The sequence below is a fragment of the Hyperolius riggenbachi genome, chromosome 7 (assembly GCF_040937935.1).
Source record: "Hyperolius riggenbachi isolate aHypRig1 chromosome 7, aHypRig1.pri, whole genome shotgun sequence".
Lineage (NCBI taxonomy): Eukaryota > Metazoa > Chordata > Amphibia > Anura > Hyperoliidae > Hyperolius > Hyperolius riggenbachi.
The window spans coordinates 230515951-230535917 of NC_090652.1; the positions used below are offsets into that span (position 1 = coordinate 230515951).

The window sequence follows — 19967 nt, forward strand, 5'->3', positions numbered from 1 at the left end:
TAGGGGGTAGGGAGGTAAGCAACAGCTGCTTTTCCTTGGATGTTTAAAAGGCCAGAAATGGCCCTGTAACAAGGGGTGTGACAGGTGTGTAACTGGAGGTGTGCCAGAGAATCATCTTACAGGTTTCCTTCTTTACAAGACTTATAGAAATCTTCGCTATATTCAAAAATGACCCAGATAATGGATAAGCATACACTTTAATTAAAAAAGAAAAAGAAACCCTGTCCAAGTTTGCCCAATCACTTAAAGTGAACCTCCAGACCGAAAATCTACTCAGCAGCACTGAAAAGGCTTGGTGTTTCTTTAACAGTTTCACAGCATCAGAACTTTGTTTTTCTTACCGAAGCCTAATTTTTAGCTGCATAGAAGCTAAGCTCCGTCCCATCACAGAAAACTGCCCGGACATTTTTTCCCTGATGCTGTTCAAAGCATGATGGGATTTTTGATGTTGTTGTTCTCGTTGCCTAGCAACTGGGAGGGGTGATCAGGACACAGGACAGTTGGAACTGTGTCTCATGCTCCCTGTCACCTCCTTTCAACCAAAAAGATGGCTGCCCCATGAAATCACAAACATTTGCCTGTTCTTTTAAAACCGGGTGGGTAAGAGATTATATTACCTATCTATTTTAATTAACATAACTAATGTAACTTAATGACAGTATGTTTGTTTAGGCTGAAGTTCCTCTTTAAATTCTCCAGTGTTCTCCATCTTTAGTAAATAAACCTGAAAAAATATTAATTTTTTTTTTTTACCAATTAATAATACTTTTTATTACTACAGGCAGCCCTGGAGCTTGCATAAGGTGACTTTTCCTAGGAAAGCGATTGGTTCTGATGAAGTATGCAATCTGCATGCAAAATACGTAATCCCCACCCCTATGTGAGCGCTCTACAATGGCTCCTGATCTGAATTGATGATCCCTGCCAGCATTTTCAGCGTGGTTCTTAACCACTTCACCACTGAGGGGTTTTACCCCCTGACCACCAGAGCAATGTTCACCTTTCAGCGCTCCTTCCATTCATTTGTCTATAACTTTATCATTACTTATCACAATGAAATGAACTATATCTTGTTTTTTTCCGCCACCAATTAGGCTTTCTTTAGGTGGGACATTATGCCAAGAATGATTTTATTCTAAATATGTTTTAATGGGAAAATAGGAAAAATGTGGGAAAAAATTAATTATTTTTCAGTTTTCGGCCATTATGGATTTTAAATAATGCATGCTACTGTAATTAAAACCCATGAAATTTATTTGCCCTTTTGTCCCGGTTATAAAACCGTTTAAATTATGTCCCTATCACAATGTTTGGCACCAATATTTTATTTGGAAATAAAGGTGCATTTTTTTCAGTTTTGCGTCCATCCCTAATTACAAGCCCATAGTTTATAAAGTAACAGTGTTGTACCCTCCTGACATAAATATTTAAAAAGTTCAGTCCCTAAGGTAACTATTTATGTATTTTTTTTAATTGTAAATTTTTAAAAAAAAAATTTATTACAAAAAAAAATGGGGAGTGTGGGAGGTAATGAGTTATATTTTTGTGTATAACTAATTAATTTGTATGTGAAAAATGTTTAGGGTGTAGTTTTACTATTTGGCCACAAGATGGCACCAGTAACTTTTTGTAGTAGGAGGCTGGGAAAGTTTTTTTTTTTTTTTCACAATGATCGCGCTGCTTAGCGGAAAAGCAGCGGATCATTGTGGGGCTTAGATCAACGAACGGGAATGGATTTTTCCGTTCATTGATCTCCGGGCGAGCGGCCGGCGGCGGATTTACCCGCGGGAAGAGCGAGCGGGCAGCGGCGGGAGCGCGGAAAGTACGGATTTCTCCGTCCCTGGGGGTTAAAGGATGGAAAAAGGGACAGAGAAATTCGTACGGGCGGGGGTAAAGTGGTTAATGATGACAGTGAGACATTGAGTTATAGGACTTACTCCTGCTAGAAGGGCTTTGACCTAGTGCAGGTCATGCTGAGTTCATTGTGACTGGCTGGCTGAAATAAACCTGAAAAAAGCTAAGTACACTCTTTCGATGTGATTGCACTGCAGTGCTATGGAGGTCAGTGACTTAAAGAGAAACCATGACCAAGAATTGAACTTCATCCCAATCAGTAGCTGATACCCCCTTTTACATGAGACACCTATTCCTTTTCACAAACGGATCATCAGGGGGCTCTGTGTGGCTGATATTGTGGTGAAAGCCCTTCCACAAAAAACTCTGAGGATCATGGTCCTGGAAGTTTCCTGTCTGTGAACTTTGTTGCATTGTGGGAAATAGCTGTTCACAGCTGTTTCCAACTGCCAAAAAGCAAGCAGCAGCTACATCACCTGCCAGCAGTAAAAATGTCACCATGTGATAAATGTCAGAATGTAAAGCAGGGATTTAAAAGATTTTCCAAGGGGCAAATACTGACTAAATCATTTAACATAATTATTGTAAAAATGAAGCACTGTTTTATTACATAATTTTCACTGGAGTTCCTCTTTAACCTGTTATGTGAAATGAGCCTGATGAACTGGATATCAGTTGGTCCAGAGTGGATGGTGGCCGTCTGGGCTGGTTATTATCCTGGGAGTACTCTTAGGGTCTATCTACATAAAGACAGGCTCTATTATACATTGTATTGTATACAACACCACAGTAATCTATGCGCTGCAGCATTGCATTCTGTAACTTGGTGTGTGGTTGTGTGTTTGAGTGGATGTAGTCAGACTACAGCCTTTACAGCAGAGCAGGTTTTGCATATGTTTTAGATATTTGTGTATCAATAAAGAATCTTGCATAATATCACATAGGAGTGTGGCCTTTATTTTGTTATATTGTTGATTTTTCCTAGGTAACCAGTCTCAAGGTCTTTTTCAAAGGAGCACTGTTGAAGAATGATACAATCTGTATATAAACTAGGCATGCAGAGAAAGGAACACAGCATACAGTAGAAGCCCTCTGGCTATTCTCATTATGGCACGGCCACAATTGCAAGCAGTATATGATGCCATTTTCCATGGTCATCCAAAGTTAACTTTTATTGTTATGTTTTCTTTAGTTTCTTCTTTCTAATGAGCATGCTTTTAAAATATTATCAATACCGCATAAGACTTTGAATATTTCCTGATTTTAAAAGCATGTAAAGGCTGTACATCTTTACTTAGCAGTTTCCAAGCCAAATACCAGCAGCAAGCTTGCAGTTAGCTTGGGACACAGTGAGTGAGAACATCTGATCTGCATACATGTTCTGGGGCAGTAATGTATAGAGTCTTATAGGCAGAGTAGCCAACACAAAAGTCAGGCAAAGAAGGTACTTTCCAATTTCTTCTCAATACGGGCTCCTTTCAAGAAATGCCAAATTGAACGTTTGAAGTATGCAGGTAGACTGGGAATCAGCAACATCTAATAAAAAGCAACACTGCACTAATCAGCATTGTTTGACAGTATAGTAGCTTAGCCTTGCCTTGCCTTGCCTTCTAGCCGGGGACGGATTAAAGTGAAATGGGGCCCAAGCCATGATAGTGGCATTGGTCCACACCTCCTAGCCACATGGCTTTTTTGATAAGATTTGGTGGAGGCTGGGGTCAATCAGGCCCCTTGACACTTGCGAGGCCCCAGGCACCTGCCTAAGGTGCCATGTGGATGATCCGGTTCTGCTTCTATCCCCCTAATCCTTCCATAACAAAGCATTGTAGAAAAAAAATATCTAACCATTTCCCAATTGAGGGGTTTTACCCCTTGACCACCTGAGCAATTTTCACCTTTTAGCGCTCCTTCCATTCATTTGTCTATAACTTTATTATTACTTATCGCAATGAAATGAACTATATCTTGTTTTTTTCGCCACCAATTAGGCTTTCTTTAGGTGGGACATTATGCCAAGAGTTATTTTATTCTAAATGTGTTTTAATGGGAAAATAGGAAAAAATGTGGGAAAAAATGTATTATTTTTCAGTTTTTGGCCTTTATAGTTTTTAAATAATGCATGCTACTGTAATTAAAACCCATGAAATGTATTTGCCCATTTGTCCCGGTTATAAAACCATTTAAATTATGTCCCTATCACAATGTTTGGCGCCAATATTTTAATTGGAAATAAAGGTGCATTTTTTTCAGTTTTGCGTCCATCCCTAATTACAAGTCCATAGTTTATAAAGTCAGACAGACAGACACAGAACACTTATATCGCGCTTTTCTCCTGGCGGACTCAAAGCGCCAGAGCTGCAGCCACTAGGACGCGCTCTATAGGCAGTAGCAGTGTTAGGGAGACTTGCCAAAGGTCTCCTACTGAATAGGTGCTGGCTTACTGAACAGGCAGAGCCGAGATTCGAACCCAGGTCTCCTGTGTCAGAGGCAGAGCCCTTAACCATTACTCCATTCAGCCACTGCGCTGAATGTAACCCTCTCGACATAAATATTTAAAAAGTTCAGTCCCTAAGATAACTATTTACGCATTTTTTTTAATTGTATTTTTTTTTTTATTACAAAAAATATATAATTGGGGAGTGTGGGAGGTAAGGAGTTAATTTTTTGTGTAAAACTAATTTATTTGTTTGTGAAAAATGCTTTAGGGTGTAGTTTTACTATTTGGCCACAAGATGGCAACAGTAACTTTTTGTTTAATGCAACCTGCAAGCGTCCTTCCGGACGCTTGCAGGAAGTACTAGGAGGCTGGGAAAGCTTTTTTTTTCACAATGATCGCGCTGCTTATCGGAGAAGCAGCGGATCATTGCGGGGCTTAGATTTTCCCGTTCATTGATCTCCGGGCGAGCGGCCGGCGGCGTGTTTACGAGCGGGAGTGCCCGCTAGAGCGAGCGGGAGCGCAGGCAGCGGAGGGAGCGCGAAAAGTACGGATTTCTCTCCCTGGTGGTGAAAGGATGGAAAAAGGAACGGAGAAATCTGTACGCGTGGGGGTAAAGTGGCTAAAGAATATAATAATGATAATAATTATCATCATCATCATCATCATCATTATTATTATTATTTATTTTAATATTTGTATTATTTATAAATATACCTATATGTTAAGATACATGCTATATGAGGGTTAGTACATACTTTGATTTGGCCTGCTGGCTTGGCTACCTCACAGATAAATTGTAAGGTTAGCTTTACCCTTCATGACATTTGCTAGCCATACAAGCAATCTGGGTATAACTTGTGGTGTCGCTGCCAGTAAATGAACGATAACACGCACTCATGTGTGACAAACGCCTTTGATGTCTGTCACAGAGCATTTTGAGCACACTTGAAGATTTCTGTTGATGTGTTCATCAAACTGTCCCATGGGATAATTGTTTGACACCAAAAGATCATCTGGTAAATTGGCCAATGATGTCTATATCCATGGGCAGTTTCTAATAAGACCCTGTATAGTAGGTCTTTAGTATAAAAGTACGGTATATGAACTGGGTTCTTTTTTTTGTCAAATAGATGTTGTTCACACAGAATGGAGTGGCTTTTAAAATATCTGTTGAATTTTTTCTTAAAAATTGTGGTCTTATAAGATGACAGGTACTCCATATCGGCGTTGTACCATTTTATCTGTTTGATAACCACAAATAAAAATGTTTTGTAAAAAAAAATGTCTGTTAAAGACTTGAAGGCGTGTTATTTTTTTCCTCAGAATATGATTGAGGCGTGGTGCATACCAAGCGTTTTTGGTAGCGTTTTCAAATGCCATCTGTGAAAACACTTGGCTAATGTATCTCAATGGGATGGTGCACACCAGCGGTTTGAGGTTTTTAGCAAACGTGGCTCCTGCAACATTTTTGCGGTTTGTAGATGCGTTTCTGCCTCAATGTAAACAGTATAGGAAAAGCTGAAACCGCTTAGAAAAACGCTAGATCACAGCGGTTTTCCAAGCGTTTTTGTTACAGAAGCTGTTCAGAAACAGCTTTACTGTAACCATTTATGAAATCTGCTACACAAAAATGCTAGGCATGTTTAGGAAACCTCTCTAAACATGCCTAGAATCGCTCTGAAAATCTGCTTCAAAAACCTCTAGCATTTTGCGGATCTGCTAGAGGTTTTTGGTGTGCACTCGGCCTACGGGTGTATGAAGGGATCCCGTTACACAATAAAAGACCCTGTCAGTAGTTTAACTACACTAAAGTGGTGATAAGGTTACTTTAACATACTGGTTGGAGTACATGTGCACCTCTGGAAAATATTGTGCTGGACTTGTGCTGAGGATGTTGGAGACTTTAAATGAGCAAACAGCAAATGGGAAATATATTGTTCTTGTAGGGAATTGATTAATAATCAATTAAATAAATTCCATCGGTCACTCATTAACTCCTTCTTTTATGCAGTATATTTTCTCTTGATTGGATCATACAGTATATTTTCTTTTGATTGTAAAGGTGGCCATACACTGGCCCGATTCGGGGCCGTTTCGACAGCAGATTCGATCCTGGGATCGAATCTGCTGCCAATCGTTCGCGGTAAACGCACCCGCCGATCCGATTTCCTCCCGAAATCGGATCAGTCCGTCGATTGCGCCGTGCGGGAAATTACCCTTGATCGCCCGCGGGTAGGGAGCGCGTCGCTGGCTCCCGGGCATCTTCTCCGCGCTGCACGGCTCTGTTCCGGCTCCATCCCGGCGCTTCCTGTGTCACTGCAGTGACCAGGAAGTTCAAACAGAGGGCGCTCTATTTGAATATTTGAACTTCCTGGTCACGGAGTGACACAGGAAGCGCTGGGATGGAGCCGGAACAGAGCCGTGCAGCGCGGAGAAGATGCCCGGGAGCCAGCATCAGGTAATGTATACGGGGGGGGGGGGGGGGGGGGGACAGGCGGCAGGAGCAGCTCAACAGATTGTGATCGGTTTCAGGCTGAAATCGATTCACAATCTGTTTGCAGTAAAGGCAGCCATACGATCCCTCTCTGATCAGATTCGATCAGAATGGGATCTGTCAGCTGGTCGATCTAATGGCAAATCGACCAGTGTATGGCTACCTTAACTCCTTAAAGGTCCCAAGCAACCTCAATTTCTATAGCATATGATTATGGGATATGTGCCTGATTTCTACTCCTGATCTGATGGTGCCTGATTGGTTGGTTGAAATAGATGAATATTGTGGTAAAACACAAAATTAGTTGCTGTCCTCACAGATATTGATGATTTCCTGACAACTGTTGCTATACAGAGCAGGGGACACATGTGGTAGGAACTGACAGTAGGCAAAAAAATATCTCAAGTGGCACAAAGGAAAGAGTGATTTACATAACTATTCCCTCCTCTCCTACACAGAGAATGGAATGTCCCATTATGATCACACAAGCTTACAGCAAATACTGTATATCATGAAAGAAATATGGAAGATATAATTCCTGGCCTCCTTCTTAAAATGTGAGGTGTGTACACATGTCTGATTTTCCCAAACGACTGGTTGTTGAGACTGGTCATTTGGACATCAAATCGGGCGTATGTACAAACGACCGTTCGGCTGATAAGACTGATTTTGACTGATCCGCCAAGTGGATCCGTCAAAACCAGCATTATCAGCTGAACGACCGTTTGTACACACGCCCGATTTGACGTCCAAACGACCAGTCGTTTGGGAAAACCAGACGTGTGTACGCATCTTAAAACAGAAGGTATTTGGCATTATTCTGGTTGGAGTGAGCTCTGAGGTTTCCCACAGTGCATCATGCTGAATATGCAAATCATCTCATTGTTGCCCCAGACAGCTAAACACACCTCCAGAACCACTGGAATACAATTATGTGTCAGCTTGTTAATATTACAAAACCAAACTAATCCAACATGCATACAGACAATACATAACATGACCTGGATTAATATAGCTTCATGGGGTAGGACCTGAAACACCTAGTTACAGATTACCCAGTAAGCTCATGGTGAACCAGAACTCTTAGGAGTGTGTAAGGGACTGAACTATACTATGGACAGAACCAAGAAGTTGTACTCATACCTTAAATTCCTCCAGGATTTTGTAAGTCTTCCCATGATATTCACAAAAGTTTTTTACTTCCTTACACTCCGGACAACATCCATTGTGTTCCACTTTAGTGCATTTGGGATGAATTTTGGGGCACTCTGGCTGATCACAAACAGGTCCATCCTCTGTACAAATACAAGGACAGTTAGAGTGACCTGGGAAAAATCTCTCCCCAAGCTTATAGACAAATCCACTGTCATCCACACAGCCTTTTCCCCTGTAGTCATCAAATATGAGGTTGTCATTGCTGGATGCCTGTTCTCCTTCATCGGCAGGATAATCCTCCTGATTGATAGAAGCGGATGACGCTGAAGCCATGATCGCTAAGAGAATCATGGAGACTGTAGAGATAGGAAGAGCCATCCCCCAATGTCAGGCTTATTGTGGGCCTCTCCACTAGGAACTAGATCCAGCTTCTGCCATGTGGGCTGAAAGCAAAACAATATGACAATTTAATACTGGTTAAAGCAATTAAAGTGTTCAATTCAGCTATATAAATCAAGAATGTCATTTGTCTCAACCCAAATAACTACATTATGTATGGTAAAAGCAAACCTGAAGCGAAAAAAACAACAACTTATGATATCATTAATTGGTTGTGTAGGATGAATAATGAATATTATTATGAATTATAGCTTTTTTATATTACATTGCAACATTCTGTCACAGTTTCAGTTTTAAAACCACACTCTGTCCTTTAAGCTATAAAACAAAGCAGAAATTATGACCCTTTGAACTTTCCTGCAGTAAAACCTGATCTCAAGCTGTCTCTCGCTGTTTCTTGGCTGTTTAAGTGCTTCAGAAAATAGGACTGTATTCAACCCAAGTTGGGTAGAATAGCTCAGAGAAGCTCTTTTGCATAGATAACTGACATTTTTTCTTCTCTTCCTGTACTGGAAAATAATATGAGGCTGCTTTCTTTGTTACTAATGTTCTATTTATTAGCTGTAGTACACATCAGTTTCTTAATCTCATAAGTTTATTTTCGCTTCAGATTTGCTTTAATATTAGTCATGTATAGCAATTAACTTGCAGACTTTATGCATTTTTCCTGTAGATCATCCATCATAAATCATTTAAAGTTAACTTGTAATTATTAAAGCATATATTATACCGCATTGTTTTTTGCAGAAAATATTATGACATACGTTTATGTCCGCTCTATGTGGCTTCCAGGGAGAAGATTGGCTAAAAGGGCCAGAAGGTATTTACCCCCCTCCCCCACATTGCTCTGGGCCTGCTAACAGTCTTTGGAAGACTATTTGTGTTTCCTGATAAAAATGTGTGCCTGCTGATAGAGACTGGAAGTCTGTGTGCACATTAATAGAGATAGAGGAAAATGTGTAAACCTAAGTGTAGGTTGAGAGAGTTTGAGGGTCACTCGTACCTGCTGAAGGATATTGAAGGGGCATTTATGTGGTCAACAGATGCTGAGAACACCTTGTGCTGCTTACAGACACTGGCAGAGGCGTAGCAATAGGGGTTGCAGAGGTTGCGACCACATCGGGGCCCTTGAGCCAGAGGGGCCCTGAAGTGCCCTCCTTCATCTACAGTATTAGCTCTCTATTGGTCCTGTGCTCATCACTTCTATAGATACTTTTAAGAGTGATAATCATTAACAAACTGTTTCCCATCCCCTTCTTGCACCTCTGACACTGTGGTTGCCATTGGCAGGTTTTGGTGCGCTGTGTCAATTGTTATGTATAAAGTGCTTGGGGGGGCCCCAATGTAAAACTTGCATCGGGGCCCACAACTCCTTAGCTACGACACTGGACACTGGGGACTATGTGTGGTGGATGGGAGCAATGGTGCTTTTTGACTGAGATTGAGGCCAGTTTTGCTTTCTATGAGATATTTTGATCAGTGACAGGCAGTTCATATTTATTGTCAACATGGTTTTCCAAGTGTACCCGAGGCGATATGTGACATGATAAGGTAAAGATGTGTATGCACAGTGCAAAACATATTAATAACCAGGCTGTTTTACTTATTTTGCTGCCTGAAAAGTTCATTTCTAGGCATGGAAGTGACAGCTTCTGTCTTGTTGGTATCCTGTCGAGGTAGTAAACATCACTGATAAGCAAATTACAGACAGAAAAGTTTTCCTGACAGAATACAACTTCTGAGGGCAGGGAGAGATAAAATGCATGAACTATTTACCTTTTTCTAACTCTGGGACACTTAATAGGCTGCTACTGATTACAGACTGTAAAACATTCAACCTACTTTGTAAAAAAAATATAAAAGCAATCCATAGGATGCTTTAAAAAGTATTTTAGGAGTAAGAGGATAATATTATCTTTTATCTCATCAATTTATTTTCACCTTGGGTTCACTTTCAGTCTTCCCCAGTAGCCATAGACTATACAATAATTTCCGACAGCAGTCGTACGAGCTCACAGTCTCTGTTAGTAGTTAGTGAGAAGCACAAAGCTACATGGCCATAGTACGCCAGGGAACTACATAATTGAGGACACAGTGTGGTTGAAATAGAATGCTCAGACACATTTTGAGTATACAAGGAAATCCGGAAACAATATTGAATTCCTAGAAAGCAAGGAAAAACTTTGTGGAGTGTTTTCAATTCAGGGTCTCAAAAGTGTTAAAACACACACACACACGCACGCACACACAGTGACCATTGCAGTGGGAGAAGTGACAGGGTGTATGTCTGACATTTCTCTCATCTGCAGTAAAATTCTGATCTGCTAAGGGACTCCTCCTTGAGATGGCTGCTCAGGTGAATAAGGAAATCCACCCCAGAATTTGGCTTTTCTCCTGAGAGCACGATTTGGTTGGAAAATAAAAGTCCGATCAACACAGCAGGGCTAGAAGGTTGTGATTTGTGCTGATAAATACTGCTACTGTATATTTAATGGTTGTTTTTGTTCAAGACCAGTGTTTGCCTTGTGTTGTATAGAGAGGATTTCTCAGTGTTAAAGGAAACTTTTAATAAAGAAAAGTGCACCTGTAGGTACTTACGTGAGGAGGGGAGGCCTCTGGATCCTAACAAGGCTTCTCCCCATGCTTGTTGGTGGATTTTCAGGGGGTGCCAGCACTGGATCAAGGTGGCACAGGGGACAGGGAAAGCCTCTTTAGGATCCTGAGGCTTCCCCCTCTGTTTTTTTTCATTACAATTTAAGGTTTGTTTTTTATGCTTAATTCCTATATGTACTGTAAACAATTGTAAATAGTTTGCACAGCACAAATAAAGCGTGGTGTTGGTCATCTCAGACATACATGTCTGCCTGTCCCAGAAGGCATAAGCCACTGCTACCTATCTCCTGTGTTACAGTATGTATACCAAAAAGGACTACAAATGTGTTTCCTAAGCTTATTTAAATATCTGGCATTCCACTGAGCCCAACGTTTTCCTCCTTACCTCACCAACCATAAGTTGCTCCATTGTGTGCTGTGCTCTTGTCCCACCTCCCCTCTCCATAGAAACAGAACTCACAGGTACACCCCTGTGACATGTATGTACAGTGCTCACTCCCAGCAGTGTCACCTGAAGGATCGAGAATGATCCTCGTAGGTGAAACGTATTGAAGGTGTGTACAGGTAAAAATGCTCCATTAATACCTGGGGGAAAATCCATCAGCAGAACTGAAAGGTGAGGGGCATATGAGCAGCACACCGAGTGTCACGGCTCTTTTCAGCAAAGATAACAGGCAGTTACCGCCTTCTACTAGACAAACCTTTTTTCATATAGCACATTCTGATGGTAATTCTCTTGACAGTAACTAGGTAACATGGTAAGGTAGCAGAGCTTTATCTGAAGGTGTCATGCTTCTTATGTACCAGGGGAGGCAGGATTAATAAATAAAGCCCTGCATAATTGTAAGAGATGACTTGGTTGAGTTAACATTAACAATTGCAAATGCCATAGTTTCATCTTGGTATAATTACGGTGTCTGTAGGAGGATGAAATACTCACAGTTGTATCTCAGTTTGTAGACCCAAGCATGAAATCTGCCACCAGGTAGCATGAGTTACAGAGAATCTAAACGTAATGCTAATAAATATTCAAAATGCTGTTCTTCAATATGCTTGTGTAATTTACTGTAATCACATTCATTGAAATTATTTGTTTTAAAGGTCTACTCCAGATCTAAGTGTTCTATATCTTATAGCTAAGCTCGGTAGTCAGTGATGATTGTTGCATCAGTGGAGGCTTCAACAGGTTACCTGAAGTGGGATATGCGAGTGCCATATTTATTTTCTTTTAAAGCGGACCTGAACCCAGGACTTCCTCTCAGCTCTAAAAGATACACAACAACATATTAAACTTTAAAGAAAAACATTTCTTTGTTATAGCTGATACAAGTCCTGAAATAAATCAGCAGTGTGTCTACTTCCTGCTTTCATGGAAACAGACAGATTGTTAACATCCTGTGCTTTCAAATGAGCTCATCTGTCTTATCTGCCATGGAAGTCAGGTAACACAGGGGATAAATCAAATTACAACTTGTGATTAGACACAGATGAGGGGGAATTAGACAGGCTAAACTCTCTAAATACATACAGGGTTTTCTTCTGTCCTGTGCAAGAGTTCAGGTCCACTTTAAACAACACCAGTTGCCTGGCAGTCCTGCTAGCTCTCTGCCTCTAATTCTTTTAGCCATAAACCCTGAATAAGCATGCAAATTAGATGTTTCTGCCAAAAACTGACAAGATTAGCTGCATGCTTGTTTCAGGTGAGTGATTCCGACACTACTGCAACCAGAGATCAGCAGGATGCCAGGCAACTGGTATTGTTTAAAGCAGTAGGATTAGCCATATTATGCCAGGGGAAAAAAACACATATATAAGTAGATAAATATTTGATCTATTTACATAACACATGTATTGTACTGTCCACGTTTTGATTTCAGTGAATGTTATATAGTAAATGAAGAGAATTCTGTTCCTGGTGGGAACCATGTCCTTTGCCCACAGTTTAGGCTAAATCCTGATGTAATTTCTGCCCTTTACTTTTTTCTTTTCTCCTCCAATCGCTGAGTCACCTCAATCTTGCTTGTAAACACAAGTGAGCAGGGGATCGTGTTTCAGATAAGCAGCTAGGCAGAGAGATAAAGGGAAGAGGAGGAATATATTATAGATAAAAAGACCCCCCAGCATTTGGCACTGACTACTAAAGGGCCAGTGCTTCTTAAGTATGTAATAACTCCAAACCATAACAGCAGAAAAAGTTTTGAATGCAGGATTAGCATCTTTATCACTTAATACACTAAGACCAGTTGTTGTTGAAATTTGATTTTTATGGTGACAATCCCACTTTAAAAGGAAATAAACATGGCAGCCTCCATATCTCTCATGCTCCAGTTTCCCTTTAAGTCATTTTTAAGTGATGCAGTCCAGCTGCATTACTTAAAGTGTACCTGAGATGAAATCAACTAAAGCATTTATACTTACCTGGGGCTTTCTTCAGCCCCCTTTAGGACGTTGAGCTCCCTCACCGTCCTCCCGGACCACTCCGAACGTATGCTGGCTGGCCCAGGCTCTCCCTCCAGTCGGCTCAGTAATGCTGTACTGCACATGCGCAGCCTGCCTACTTGCGCACCCCTGTTGCACTCCCGTTGCCTGGAGCATTCTGTGCCTGTGCAATAGATGGAGGTGCATGCGCACAGGTGGGCCACACATGCACAGTACAGCGTGACTAGTGCAACTTGAGAAAGATATTTACTGAGGACGGTGAGGAAGTCAATGACCTAAAGGGGCCTGAAGGGAGTCCCACGTAAGTATAAATGCTTTAGTTAACCTCCCCTGGCGGTATGGTTATTTCCAGATTATTTTTCCAAAAGCGGTGCAATTTTTTCACAAGCTTTCAGACCCTAAAATTATCACGCTTGATAGATCTGCGGCAGCCCTGCACATTCCATACGTCTGATGGATGCAACTCGAGATTACTGCTCTGAACTGCAGATTTCTGTCCCGAGCCTGACTCAAGGTTACAGCTAAGGAGGTTCATTTCATCATAGATTTCCTTCAACATATTGGGGAGGCTTTGTTCACTGCTTGGTTGAGCACAATCTGGCTGCTGAGACTACAAGAACAGAAGAGACATTCAGAGTTTTATGAGAAGATTACATTCTGAAGCTCTGGAAGTCCGAGCTGTAACGAGGTTTAAAGGTGCCCATTAATGATAATCTTAATTGTACACTCACCACCACCACAATCTAATAAGAGGGGCTATCTAACATATCCTTTCAAAGTACATTCACTGAGTTCCCTCTACTACCTATATTTGGTAAAATTGTACAATCAAGATTGTATTATTAATGGGCACCTTTAAAGTATCTTATTTAGAGCCTCTTCCATATTAGCTTCCTACAGCTCAGACTTTCAGAGCTGCAGTTGCAATCCCCTCATGTCTCATATCATGCATATTTGTTATACCTGCATATTGTGCTTTCTTCCAAGTAATGAAGTATAGACTTTATACTTTCTATCCCTGTTATCTAGTTGTAAGTATGTGACTAAACAAGGTGGTGAGCAGCAGTGGTATTTCAAAAAGGGATGTGCACCTGGCTGGGCCACCCATGCGCAACGAAGCGCCACTTGGCCAGGCTTTCAGGCACTATTGATGGTGACAGGAGCCACCCGGAGAGACAGCAAGGGATGAGCAAACTCAAGGCACTGCTCATCTCCGGTTCTCTTTAAACTGAACCTAAACTTATGAGATAATTACTACTATGTGTACAATTGTTTGGCTGATAAATAGAACATCAGTAACACATACATGAGTCTCATATTTATTTTTATTTTTTTTACACTTTAATGACTGTCACTTCTGAAACCACACTCTGCTTTATTATTATAAGGACAACTAAAGTGAAGTATGGAGGCTGCCATATGTATTTCATTTTAGGCAATATTATTATTATTATTTATTATTATTATTTAGTAATTATATAGCGCCGACATCTTCCGCAGCGCTGTACAGAGTATATATATATATATATATATAGTCTTGTCACTAACTGTCCCTCGGAGGAGCTCACAATCTAGTCCCTACCATAGTCATATGTCTATGTATGAATTGTGTAGTGTATGTATTGTAGTCTAGGGACACATTTTTAGGGGGAAGCCAATTAACTTATCTGTATGTTTTTGGGATGTGGCAGGAAACCAGAGTGCCCAGAGGAAACCCACGCAGACACGGGGAGAACATACAGACTCCTTGCAATACTAAATACCTGGCAGATGTAGAACAGAAACGGTAAGCGCATCCGCGAGGTGGATGCGTTCCGACCATTTTGCACCTGCATGTAACAATTTACCTGTCCATTCCGCATACGTGCATCCGCCCCTCCGCTCCTGCGTTGATCACGTCATCCTATATGCAATGCGGTTCACCTGTCCCACCACTGCCGTTCGGGCCATCTATTTATACCGGACACAAGCATAAGCATGTGGCCATAGGCTGCATCAGACCAATTCTACCTAGCAACTAGGATAATTTTTGTTTTGTCCAGCATGAACCAATGCTAATTCTCCCTGTTGCTGAGGAGTCCCAATGGTCTTTTGCAGCCCAATGGAGATCCCCATACTAATACTGGCATTGGGCTATGTAGGAGAGATCGAGCAGCGGTGATGGGTGGTGGGACACATATTACATCACGGCGGCGATTGAAACAGGTGATGCAGATGCGGAAACTAGTCTAGTGAGAACGGACAGTGTCCGTTCTTCTAGGCTTTAGACACATTTTCCAGTCCGGTCCAAGAAAATGTGCCAAGTTGGGACTCTGTGTTCTGTCTAGCATTCCACAGCAAACGGATCCGTTTTTTTTAACAAGTGGAAGCGCATCCTATTTTAAACACAGCATCCGCTTCCTGCTTTTAAGCGGAGCTTGAAAAATGTCCCGAATGGGGACATTTTTTAAGCAAGTGTAATTAAGACACTCCTGCAACCAAATAGACTAGCAGGCTGACAGGTGGTATTATTTAAAAGGAAATACTGTAAACATGGCATTCTCCATATACCACTTACTCAATGGTGTAGCAATAGGGGTTGCAGAGGTCGCCACCGCATCGGGGTCCTTGGGCCAGAGGGGCCCCGCGGGGCCCTTCCTAAACCACAGTATAAGATGTTTATTGGTCCTGTGATAGTAATAATCACTTCTATTGATGCTTTGCATACTAGTAATCATTAACAAACTTTTACCCATCCCCTACTTGCACCTCAGACACTGTTGATGACCTTGGCAGGTTTTGTTGTGCCGTATCAATTGTTACATATAGAGTGCTGGGGGGGCAATGTAAAACTCGCACCGGGGCCCATAGCTCCATAGCTACACCACTGCTCTCACTTCATTTGTCCTTTAAGCTGAAAGAGAAGTAACCCTTTACACCTCATTAGAAGCCTTACCTCACTGATTTATTTGCTTTTCTGAAATCTGAACTGAATTTGACAAGCTGTTAAAAAGCTCTTTTGTATAGGTATCAACTCTGGGTGTTTATTTTAAACTCTTGTTGTACTGGAAAACAGAAAGGTACTTCAGAGAATTTCTTACTAGGGTTAGTATTATATGTACCTATGTTTATCTTATCATGTCACATGCCATTTCAGGTACACTTTAAATTGGGGTTGATGCATAGAAAGCAAGAAATGAGCATAGATAGTGTTTTTTCTCTCCTTCAGACATGGGCTACCTACAGAAAGATGAGTGCAGTTAACACTTAAAGAGAAATTCCATTTTCATTATTAAACTCCCATAAGCACAGATCATTGGTGTACATGACCTTTAATGCTATTTCTCTCCATTTCCATTTTTGGTCAGCTACACATTTCCAAAACTAACTGTTCAAGCTTCTTTGTAACCACAACAACAGTATTTCCACTATGCCATTGGGCTAGGTGAAGAATATTAGGTTTGCGTCAGTAAACTCCCCCATGTGAGCTCTGGTAGCCCTTGATCCTAAGCCTACATGTGGCCATTAATGATACAATCTTTCATTTCTGATCACCGCAATAATCAATCAGAAACAATCAATTGGCCAATCAAAATTGAAGGTGTGTATCAGGCTTAAAGGGACACCGAGCAGTGCAGAAACTATGGAAAGATGCATATCATTTAAAGCTCTCTTTCTCCTCTTTCCAATGATATATAAACCGCCGCCCTACGCCTTTTAGTTTTCGCTATTTTCGCGATTGAAATTGCCGCAGCTGTGATTTCAATCGCGAAAATAGAGAAAACTAAAAGGCGTGGGGCGACGATTTAGGTGTCGCCAGAAAGAGGAGAAAGAGAGCTTTAAAATGATATCCATCTTTCCATAGTTACTTGTATTACACAGGACGACTTTTTCCTAAAGTCAGCAGCTCCATTCTGCAGAATAGAGCTGCTGACACTGGGGAAAGTGTCGTCCTGTGTAATACAATGTAACTATGGAAAGATGCATATCATTTTAAAGCTCTCTTTCTCCTCTTTCTGGCGACACCTAAATCGTCGCCCTACGCCTTTTAGTTTTCTCTATTTTCGCGATTGAAATCGCGGCCGTGGCAATTTCACTCGCGAAAATAGAGAAAATTAAAGGCGTAGGGCGGCGGTTTATATATCATTGGAAAGAGGAGAAAGAGAGCTTTAAAATATATACATCTTTCCATAGTTTCTGCACTGCTTGGAGTCCCTTTAAGGCTGACCTATTCCTAAAATGACCTAGTGGTGAACACTATCATGCCAAGCTCTTGCTGTTCCCTTTAAAGGACAACTTTAATCAGAGGGATATGGAGGCTGCCATATTTATTTCCTTTTAAACAATACCAGTTGCCTGGCTGTCCTGCTGATTTGTATGGCTGAAGTAGTGTCTGAATAACACCAGAGACAAGCACGTGGCTAATGTAGTCAGAACTGACAATAATGTCAGAAACATCTGATCTGCTGCATGCTTGTTCAGGAGCTATGGCTAAAAGGATTAGAGGCAGAGAATCAGCAACACTGCCAGGCAACTGGTATTTCTTAAAAGGAAATAAATATGGCAGCCTCCACATATCTCAGTCACTTTACAGTTGTCCTTTAATCCGACAACTGAGCTATACCTGCTGGAATGGCTGTGTCCCAATAACTGTTTTATTGCGGAATAACTGAGGTAGAATCAGTTGTTTTAGAATTTTGATATATCTCTATTTTCCGTCATTTTTAGATCCACTTAGATGCACAAAATGTTCTGCCTGCAGCAGTAAATGAAGGATTTCTCTTGCTGTCAAGGCTCTGGACAACAAATTATCTTTTCACTCAATGCACTTAGTACTGACAGTGGCCTCAAATAATCAATTACTATCCCTCAGCTCCAGTAATTCTGCAGGTCGCAATGAAAAGAGCAATTAAAAATTCACAAAACCTGACATTTTGCACATTCACCCATCCATTTTGCCTTAAGCGGGGTTTGCCTTTAATTTGCATAGCGGGGGTTTAACTGAATAGCCAACAAGATAAAACGGGTCTTTTGTTGGTAGCCAAAGATGAAGTATTGCAAACATGAAACAGCAAGGTGGAGAGATCATCCTGGTCTGTTGTTACCGCCGTGGTCTCATTGTAAAAGGGAAGATTGACAGGTGTAATTCCCAAGAGCTGCAACACAGGCATTTTTTATTGGGCTCATCTCTATAATGAACATGTGGCATTTCATTGTATTCCAATGTATAAATCATACAGGACAGAAATTGTCAAACCCGCTAAACAGTAATGATAAAATTCCCCAAACCTATACAAAGTTTATTACGCTGCAGCTTTTATTTGTCTATAAACCTTGCAGTGACATTGTCCTATTCTACCTCATCATTAAATGTATCTCTCTCTGTCAGTTTTAACCTCCATCTCTTTACTGAACGCTGAAGCATGTGCATATTATTCAACGCATTAAAATTTCGGTGCGGTTATACATGGCTAACTCATTTAATCACCCCTTATTAATTATGAATATGATGAATTATTGAATGTATTGCAAGTCTTCTTCAATAACCATGGAGACTTGGAGGGCCATCCATACTGATTGTTGCCGCTTGCGAAGACGGTTAAATAAAAGTGTGTCTTTCATGTTAGTGGAAGACAAGCCATTTACACTAATACGGGTCACCCTGACACTTGGAAAGCTTCTACTATTGACTTTGTTATAAACTTCCTTGATTAAAGTCCTTCTGAATGACATACTGAGAGGAAGAGGGAAAGAGTTAAAGCCGGACTAGTTAAAGCTGTTAATATAACACGTCCTCATTGCCAAGCAAGCACCTGCATAATACAGTCCTGAAACAGTTACATCTAGAAACTGAAAATGAATTTTACCCCCATAAGATGTGCTAGGGCTTATATTTTGAGGGGTGACACTATGTTCACCCTGTAGTCAGATGTGCCCCCATATAGCTAGATCTTCTCCCTGTAGTCAGATGTCCCCCCTCCCCCCCCCATATAGCTAGATGTTCTCCCCTGTAGTCAGATGCCTCCCCCCCCCCCATATAACTAGATGTGCTCCCCTGTAGTCAGATGTGCCCCCATATAGCTAGGTGTGCTCCCCTGTAGTCAGATGTGCCCCCATATAGCTAGGTGTGCTCCCCTGTAGTCAGATGTGCCCCCATATAGCTAGGTGTGCTCCCCTGTAGTCAGATGTGCCCACATATAGCTAGATGTTCTCCCCTGTAGTCAGATGTGCCCCCATATAGCTAGATGTTCTCCCCTGTAGTCAGATGTGCCCGGATATAGCTAGATGTGCTCCCCTGTAGTCAGCTGTGCCTCCATATAGCTAGATGTGCTCCCCTGTAGTCAGATGTGTCCCCATATAGCTAAATGTTTTCTCCTGTAGTCAGATGTGCCCGGATATAGCTAGATGTGCTCCCCTGTAGTCAGATGTGCCCCAATATAGCTATATGCGCTTCCCTGTATTCAGATGTGCCCCCATATAGCTAGATGTGCTCCCCTGTATTCAGCTGTGCCTCCATATAGCTAGATGTGCTCCCCTGTAGTCAGATGTGCCCCCATATAGCTAAATGTTTTCTCCTGTAGTCAGATGTGCCCCCAT

General features: G+C 41.4%; 1 protein-coding gene across 4 annotated transcripts in view; it reads right to left on the reverse strand.

The window, feature by feature from the left end:
• Positions 1–19967, reverse strand: part of VWC2L (von Willebrand factor C domain containing 2 like) — a 322575-nt gene that overhangs the window by 287580 nt on the left and 15028 nt on the right. For 3 of the 4 annotated variants that reach the window (XM_068246985.1, XM_068246984.1, XM_068246987.1), the window contains exon 2: positions 7929–8383. In XM_068246985.1, the coding sequence (XP_068103086.1) occupies positions 7929–8318 (390 nt within the window). In that variant the 5' untranslated portion in view covers positions 8319–8383. Of the gene's footprint in view, positions 1–7928; positions 8384–12143; positions 12203–19967 lie in introns of those variants that run through there. The other variant, XM_068246986.1, reaches the window with a different exon arrangement.